The 9,116-nt window shown below is 42.2% G+C and overlaps 1 protein-coding gene across 1 annotated transcript in view; it reads right to left on the reverse strand.

Annotated features, from left to right (window-relative positions):
- The window catches only part of AVL9 (AVL9 homolog (S. cerevisiase)), a 36,772-nt gene extending 31,257 nt beyond the window's left edge, over positions 1–5,515 (reverse strand). The window contains exon 1 of the mRNA XM_009886213.1: positions 5,442–5,515. Within this exon, the coding sequence (XP_009884515.1) occupies positions 5,442–5,515 (74 nt within the window). The remainder of the gene's footprint in view (positions 1–5,441) is intronic.
- Between the last annotated feature and the right edge of the window lie 3,601 nt (positions 5,516–9,116).

Consider the following 9,116-nt stretch of genomic DNA (forward strand, 5'->3'; position numbering starts at 1 on the left):
GTTCAAGCCAGATATAAATCCTGTGCTTTGGAACTTTTGCTCATATCAGTCTCCTCAAAGAAAGTAAATAACAACCATCCCCCTACACACCACACACCCCCCACTACTACTACTACTACTACTGTAACCATCCATGCCTAGGGGACTTGTCAGGGAACTCTGTGCCCTCAAGAGAAGACTTAGTGGTCTTACAGAAAGTAAGTTAGAACCCTTAAGAAGACACGAGGTACCAGAGAGAGAGCAGTTTCCTTAATGAAACAAGAGAGGGTAACCCTCTGCTCTACTCCTAACTGGCATCTGCCCAACAACACAGCAACTAGTATAGACTGGGATCAGCAGCAGCCAATTTTCCACCCACACAGCCTGCTGCGCCCATCGGCTCTTAATGGACATATCCAGATACAGGGACTGGTGTCATTTCCTCTTCCTCCAGGACAACACCCAGACCCATCCATCACACACAACACTCAGATGTGCATCCTTTCCCCAGCTCTGCCGCATGCCCTGGGTCCCAATGGGAAGAAGCCCACGCAGGCTGGCAGGGACCTGCCAAATGCTACAGTGAATCGTACTTTTCCTGGGAAAACAGAGGACCAGGGCTGTAGGCACGCTTTAAAGTGCATCTACTCATCAGTTTAGAGACAGCCACTGTGTGCAACTCACATCGCACATATTGCTGAACTGATGCAGTCCAAGCAAGCAAACACCTTATCTTACGAGCCAACAAGCATTCAGGTTCTATACCACAGGACATCTGATGGTCCCAGAATGGCTGTTAGTGAACACAGAATCATAGAACGATTGAGGTTGGAATGGACCTTGAAGATCATAGAGTTTCAACCCCCCTGCCCTAGGCAGGGGCACCTCCCACCAGACCAGGCTGCTCAAGCACGCTCCTTCCTTACAAGCTTCAACATTAGATTTATTCCCAAGCAGACAAATCCAGCTCACTACCAAGCATGAGGCCAAGAAGCTACACAAACACAGTACCACCATGAAGTAAAGAACATGCTCTGCTCTAGGTAACCCCAGTGAAGCAGGCAGCCCCGTGCACTACACCCCAGCACATCAGAGCAGGCAAGGAACTTGCATTCACATCTTGTATCCACAACTTTTTGAGAGCACTTTTAGAAAGAACATGCCTCCCTAGGTGTAATAATTCAGCACCACGTACAAGCTACGAGATGGATTATCAAGTTAGACATGTATCATAAAAAAAGGCAATATTAGGACAGGGAACACAAAATTGAGACTTGCAAGTTCCAATTTACTCCAACTTAAGTGACCTCTGTTCAGTGATTTTACAGCTTTGAACCTCCCTCTATTATACATGCATGCAAGTTACGCTGCCACCTTATAAAAGGTGGTGAAAGCATGAGTTACTATTTGAAAGCATTCTGAAATAAGTAGATGAAAGGTGTGACAGAGGCACAGAAGTACATATTTTATTGATTTAGCATTCATTCATTTATTTATTCAAGAGAAAGGTCAAGATTCCTGCTCGAGAATGTATAAATAACTACTCAGATGTTATGACACATACAAAGAACAGACAAATCATAAGGTGAAAGTTAACAATGATGACTATGGAAAGTGTTACATAACTGCAAATAGGTATTTAGGAACCTTCTCTCAATTCACACATCACGACAACTATGGAGAAAATACCCAGTATGGAATCCTTCAAAGAAATAGTTTACTTCCTGTCCAGGACTTCAAGGAAGCAACTGGAAGATTATCAAAGCATAGCACTCTTTAAAGCTTCAAAAAACTAAACAATAAAAATCATACATCAACAACCATACCTGGGAGTTTTTCTTGAACAATAAACACGAAATACTAAGTAAGTGGATTATGTATACATGCAGAGAGTGGAATCTTCTCTAAGTCTGCACACCAGATAGAATCTGCGGTATTGTTTACAGAATTTACAATTACACTGTGTACTCAGCAATGCATTGTGTATTAAGTGATTAGCACCCCATGCTAATTTGAGTAGCCTTTTTAATAAAAGATAAAAGCTTTTTTCAGAGTTTCAATCTGTTGAACATAAGCGAATCCATATATTTTAGACAACAGGTTAATTTTTGATACTCAGTGTATGCTACGATTAACTTCATCAAGAGATTTCATGCTAATAATGGTCTTTTAAAGTGTTTAAATAATATTTTTACAGGCAGGGAACAAAAACAAAGGAATTGTGCTAATGTTTACAGGTTATCATCAATAGAGCCAGGAACAAAGCCCTTCAGTTTGATTCCAGCCTAGTTCCTTTTCAAGTTATTTTTTGTTTCTGTTGTTCCTTTAAAAGGATCTGGTTTAATCACTAGAGAAGATTACCTATTGCATAATGGTTGCCTATTGCACTCCCCCAAAACAAAGATACAAGGACTTTAAAGAAAACAAAGCATACACTTCACTTACATGGTTAAGAGTGTCAAGCACACCCAACAGAATCACAGCAACTACTGGGCTGGCAGAGAACAAGAAGAAAAAAGAAAAAAAAAAAGTAATTCTCCAGTAAAGCAGAGTCTTAGAAGAATGACAGCAAACAAGGAGTGAGACAGGCTAGAAGCGTACCCCTTAATGAAAGAAAAGAAAGATGCCTCCCAAAAGGCAGCCTGTGGAACCTACTGAGGAGAGAGACTTCAGTATTTCCCTCTTGGAAACAAGTGCTACAACTGAGGACAAAGGAGACCTGGAAATGTTGGTAGTTCTCAAAAGCGTTGACAAAAAGAACTGAGTGAACTTGCTTATTCCTCAGACACCTCCTAATTCTGTAAACAAAGTCAAGTCTAACTTGCCAACAATTCTGCTTGGAGACATTGCCCTCGACGCCTCATACGCTCCCCAGGCATAAGTCAAAAAGGCCACGTGCACGGATTGCTCAGGCCACGTTACGTGCCGATTTCTGCAGATCACAAGCAGCATTACCTTCCGGAGCTCAAGTACTTGAAGCTCCCAAATGACAGGAGGAGCACATACACAGTTCAGGAAGGGATGAAGTCTTAAAGGGCATTCTTCCCTCTCAAAGATCATGTTCAGGCTCTTCTCTAGAACTCAAGTATCAGCTGTTTCTTTCCTGATCTTATGTTTCCTTCGCATGCAAGGAAGAAAACCTGTGGTCTGACAAGACAGAGAGGTCGGTCTTCCAACACAGTCCGCACAAATACATACCCACACAGACGGCCAACTCGGACACTACTTGGGAGAAAGCAAACATCACCTTTCCATGAAAAAATTAAGGTACTTTGAAGATCCTTAGGACAAAGTTTGGGATTCCACAGGAATATGCCTTTATTTACAATAATCCGCCCCATGTCTGTGGCACCAAGTTTGAAATGTCATTTTCCACTGGTGTACAGAGAAGTGGGTCAAGATGAGCTGCTGTTATTTCACAGAACAAGGGCCCCAAGCAAACAAAAGTGACCAGGACTGTGAGCAGTGAGCACTTTCCCCACTCCCCATGCTGCTCCCCCATCTGCAACACAGTAGGAAATGCAAATGTTTAAGTCAAGAGCTGTATAGAAGGTCACAAAGTCGCTTAGTTTGCACAAGGCCAGAGGCGATCTGCAGAACTGCTCAGGAGACAGTGCAGAAAAGCAGGGCCTCGCCCCAGGTGAAGTGAGATTATGTGTGGCCAGACTGGTGGTGACACAGGGCCTGAGTTTACTCCGATGTAATACCCTCCAAGTCTCGTAACATCAAAAGGAGATGGGGACTCTTGTGCCACGTCAGGTAGTACAATACTAAAGAGACCATTTGCTTCCTCCATCAACTAGCCAGGGGGCTTACAGGGCCTTCTGCATAACTTTCTTACCTGCAAGTTTTTCCAGCTTTGCTGAAACTTTGCTTTCTCTCCTTTTCAAGTAAAACAGTTCTCATTTTAACTTTGCCTCCAAAATGAATGATTTTTAGCATACTCAGGATATTTTAAGCCTTCCTACATCCTCAGAGACTGTTATCTCTCTTCCTTCCCACGTACATAAAGCTTGGAGACAGAGAGCTCAAACAAGAATCATGGCACACAGGATCACTAGTGGAGAACTACACCTCATGACTCTCAGTCTTCCACCTTCATCATAAAGCAAAGGTGTCTCCATGTATTTTTCAACACACAACTTGCATATACTAGTTAAACTCTGTTCAGATTACATTTTTGCTAAAGACCTCTATCATAAGACAGATTAGGACTTTCCACACCATTTAATGCTTTTAAAAATGTAAATGTTGTAAGGCAAATTAAGTGCTTTACTGCTCACTTGTAATGAGGGGAAGCGTTTCATGATTCTGAAAAAAACACAAACCCTTTCTCTTTATTTGTTCTGAAATAAATAGCCACTAACTACTAGAGCTCCTGAAAACTGCTGAGGAATTTGTTATCAGCCGCTCCAGAAGAAGAACACAAACAGCCCCCAAATCCAAATCTTACCATCCTATACTGAAAGAGGAGATCAACAGAACATAACAAGAGCCAGGGAGCTGGACTAGACACCTGCTGCAGTAACTAATGAGTCAACCAGCTACAGATACTCCAAAACAGATCACACCATTTCTGTGGGAGGCTTCCCTTACTATCAATTTATGCCCCACTGCTTTCGTGACTTGAGTCCTCCAGAACCCCAGAAGCATGCAGAAAGTTCTACCACATCAGAACTGTGTGGTTTCCACTAATGGACAAGAGCACGAGCAACTACACATGACGAAGAGCTGTGTTTGCTCTTCCTTTCTCCTCGGGCCACTCCTCTTAACAATAGCAAACAGGTACCAAAAAAGCAAATTTTTTGGGAATACTAATTAAATGTTTGTCATTTAATTTCAGATGAATGAAAGTCACGATCAAATGAATACTACCCACAAGCTCTGCCCATTTCGGGGACATTTGCTATTTAATTACATGCTGAGGAGGGTTCCCATAACAAGTCATCCAGTATGTAAAAAGCAGAGAAACCCGTCATGATTCCTGCTTCACACCAATTGCCATTCCCTTCTTTAATGGACCTGTTGAGAGGATGTCAAATACTACCTGAACCTAGTCCCCAGCCAAGCTTCTCCTCCCATTCTCTGAGTATTCTGCCATAACTATGTCTCCTCCTTGGCAAAGAGATACAGCAACCAGCACTTTTTGAACACCTCATTGGTATCACAGTCCAAGTCAGTAACTAAGAGGCTCAAAGAAGCAGGCTGGCAACCTGTTCGTGTAAGCAAACAAAAGCCTACAGTTTCTCCAAAAGCTTACTCCATACTTGCTAGAGAAAACTCCTTCTAGGGTGTTCAGGATTTTTAGTTGGGAAATGCAACATCCTGCTTTCACACAGCACAGAGCCTTCTTAACAGTGAAGGGCAACTCCACGGTCTTAATGGTTGCAAGAGAAACCACATCCTCAGACTAAACAAGGTACATATGGTAAACCTTCGCTTTGTCTCTTACATCATCCTACCTCACCCAGTAAGAAGACTCACGGTCCAACACTGGGCCCTTTAAAGGAACACATGGAACAATCATCACCCTCATGCTAGCAGTCAAAAGGCACACAGAAAGAGATCAATTCCTTGACTCTCCTTCTCTTTTGTAAACACATGCATTTACAGTTTTTAAAGTCTATACAAGAAAAAGATGTTCCTCTACATTTCCAAGCTGCACATAAAAGTCTTTGCTCTATAGGTTAAATGTTTCTTATACTGTAAGTTAATCAACAGGAAGAGCTATAGACTTCAGACATCAGGATCTAACCAGAACACTTGTCTAAGAACGTGTAAAAATCCAATTATGTCCCTTACCAACAGCAATCCCAGATAGAGAATCCACGTCAGAGCTCAGTTTGAAGTTACAAACGTCTGTACACATCAGCTTTACGCCACACATATATTTCTATCCCCTTCTGCCTGCACAGTGCTTTCAGAGGGAAAGTCAGCTAGTGAAAACACCTAGCATCAAGAAATTAATCAAAACATCTAATTCTATATGCATTTCCTAGTAAGACTGTTTCAGAAAACAGAGATGGAAACACAGAACCTGAAAGTCTTCTCAGGCAAACCAGGTAAATTCCTGTTACGATGGGCTGGCTAGCTGTATGATCTCTCATTTGTAAGCCCACCAAATTCACCCTGAATTACTGTCATTTCAAAGCTGCTTTGGAACTTTGCTTTTCTGCAATTAGTAGTTTCTCGTACACAATCTACAGCATGTCCGCAGACAGTTCATACCCACTTGTTCTTGTGCCAACATTATCTTTCAGACTAAATGGTTGCTTTTTCCTCCTTATTTTTCACTTTCCAACAGTCTCCTCGAACACAGTTGTGTTTAATGGCCATTATCAAACATGACAACCAAAAAGACAAGTCTCAGGCTGCCACTTTCAAGTGACACTCTTTTCCACCCCCATACTAGTCTCCTTGTGCCTGTGTAGCTGTCTTCTGCAGATGTCTGCTTGGCAAACAGAACCTGTGAACCAAACGGCTCAAAACCAACCCACAAAACAAGGCTTACTTTTTGGTCACCTCAGCTCCCTGTTTCAGCTCACCACACAACTGCCTCTGCTTTCCAGTGGTGAAGAGCAGAAGAGGATAAGGGGAGAATGCTCCCATACTCCCAGAGATGGCTTACATTTTTCATATGAATACAGCCTCAAAATCCATTTTGTTAGCCTGACTAGCCAAGCTCTTCTACATCCTCCTGGAAAGTAGACTGCCCAAGGACTATTTAATTCATTCGTGGAAATGACAAAGGGAATCCAAATCCATTTTTCTGAAAGGTGGATCAGATTTTTTATACATTGATATACATATTATTACACTATAGGACATCTGTTACCACTCTCACTCCCAAATCATACCACTTCTGTGACTTATCCTTGATCATACATGTTCTCTTTTCTCTTCCAGAGGTCTCCCCTTGTTAATTCCCAAGCCTACATTGTTATTATTCATTCCTATTGCATGACTTCATAATACACCCCATTTCTAGCATTCCTATATCATCCAGCTCTTGCACGACATTCCAGTCTTCCTTTGAAATAGTGACTCCTCAAGTTTGCTTGTCATAGTTAGTTTTTACTCTGTAAACAATGCCAGCGCCACTTACATGGGCCCAAATTTAGTCTTGAGAAACACCCCTCACAAGCACCTTTCAGACCAACAGTTCATCTTTTGACACAAATCTGATGCTGCTTCCTCTCCTTCATACTGTTCCTCACCCAAGTCCCAGACCTTGTACTAGTTCTCCAGTATCTTCACCTTTAAAAAAAAACTAAACAAACACAACTTTTTTTTTTTTTTTTTTTTTTTTTTTTTTACATAGCACTGTGTGGTCTCAAGTTTCAGGCAGATTTGAGCTACTCTGTTTCTTTTACAGAGAAAGTAAATCAATCATTTATTCTTACAAAAGACGCAGGTCAGTCAGGTATGATCTATCTTTAGTGAATACCCATAGGACCCAGTCTACTTAGTTTCATGTTGTTAATTAATTCTTTCCTTTACAAATTCTCTAGAGCCTTGCATACTACTGATGACAAACTCATTAGGCTATAGTTGCGCAGCTCCCTGCCTCCAGTTCTTTTAGGAAACTATTTTATAGTTTAGTAACGAATCTGCTAAGTCAGAAGTAAAATATACTTAACATTAGATGCCTGGTTAGATTTCCCTTAGGAAGGAAGCCTGGCTGTTTGTGGTTCTACCAACTGTCATTCTATTCCTGCAATTCTTTTCCCTGTGACACAGCTATGCCATCCCCTTCCCCAACCACCTTCCTCTTCGACTTCTCCAGTTCATTTCTTGATATGCTTAAAGGAGACCTTGGTTCAGAGGTATTCTGACCCAATTTTTAACAACACCTGAAAATGTACTTCTACAAATATTTTACTGGCAGCAAGATAAAATTCAGTGCTACTAATTTATGGTTTGGGGTTTTTTGGTTGGTGGTTTGGTTGCATTTTTTTTTTCTGCTTTGTTGCAAGAAAAGAAATACAGGCCCCAAAAGAACAACAGAAGCAACAAAAGCCACCTCTGCTTTTGTCTCCAACCTATGTCTTTTCCAAGAGGCCAACACCAAGGTGAGGGCAAAAATGCACTCTTCCTCCTACAGACACCCAGCTAGCGCTCATCTCCTAATGGTCTTTGACAAGAAAGCGACTGATGAATATTGCAAACCTCGCAACCTAGATGATCTAATTACTTCACAGGAACTGATCCTGCAAACATCCCCATGTGAGCAGCCCCCAGACACCCCGAGGAGAAAGGATGCATTACAAAACCATGCAGCTCTTTCAGAAAAAGAGATGGAAGAACGCCTACAATGAGTTATTACACTTCTGCTTCAGCCTCTTGTTGGTATGAGGAATTGTTTTGCATATTCCCATGCTGTGCTTGTTTTGTTTCCCGAAGCATTAACAAATATTAACTTAACTCTCTGCTACCCTGTATGAAACGCCTTCACGTCAGACCAATTCTTGTATAACAACAACCATCACATCCATTATTGTTTTGGCAATTTTTGTAAAGACTAAGGACACCCCATGGGAAAAGACTTGCTGCAAGTCCAACATTGTGTCTGTCTGCTCTTGTCACAGCAAAGTAACCCTGTGTGCAGCCCAGCTGGGCAACAGCATCTCCTGTTTCAAGGGTTAAAAAGCAAAATAAAATAAAAAAATATAAAAATCCGAGGTATAAACCACCTGTGAAATTCACCACGTAAAATTCTTCTACCTTACGGGCCACAAGAAGCTGTTTATGAAAGAAGGGAGGAGACAGGCAAAGAAAACTGAAATCAAGGGTGGACTTACACCCTGGGGCCGTCAGGCCGCCTGTGTACAAGCTGTACCTGTGAGCGTTCCACGCGGCAGGAACAGAAGACAGGTTAAAAAAAACCCCAATCAAACAAAAAAAAAAACCCAAAATCCAACAAAATATATATATAATTTCGTTTTTCTCTTAATCCTCTGCCTGAATGCATTAAAGACGCACGACTCGCAGCAGACAGGGGTGCCACGATTCGAGGTCTCGCCCAGCATTTATAGGAAAAGCCGAAGGGGTGAGGGGGGTGGGGAGGGACGGCCGGAGGGGAGCCCTCGCCCTGGCGGCCCCGCTCCGCCTCGCCCCCCGGCGGGAGCGCCGGGGCA

This window comes from Charadrius vociferus, unplaced genomic scaffold, assembly GCF_000708025.1.
Source record: "Charadrius vociferus isolate BGI_N301 unplaced genomic scaffold, ASM70802v2 scaffold545, whole genome shotgun sequence".
In the NCBI taxonomy this organism is placed as follows: Eukaryota; Metazoa; Chordata; class Aves; order Charadriiformes; family Charadriidae; genus Charadrius; species Charadrius vociferus.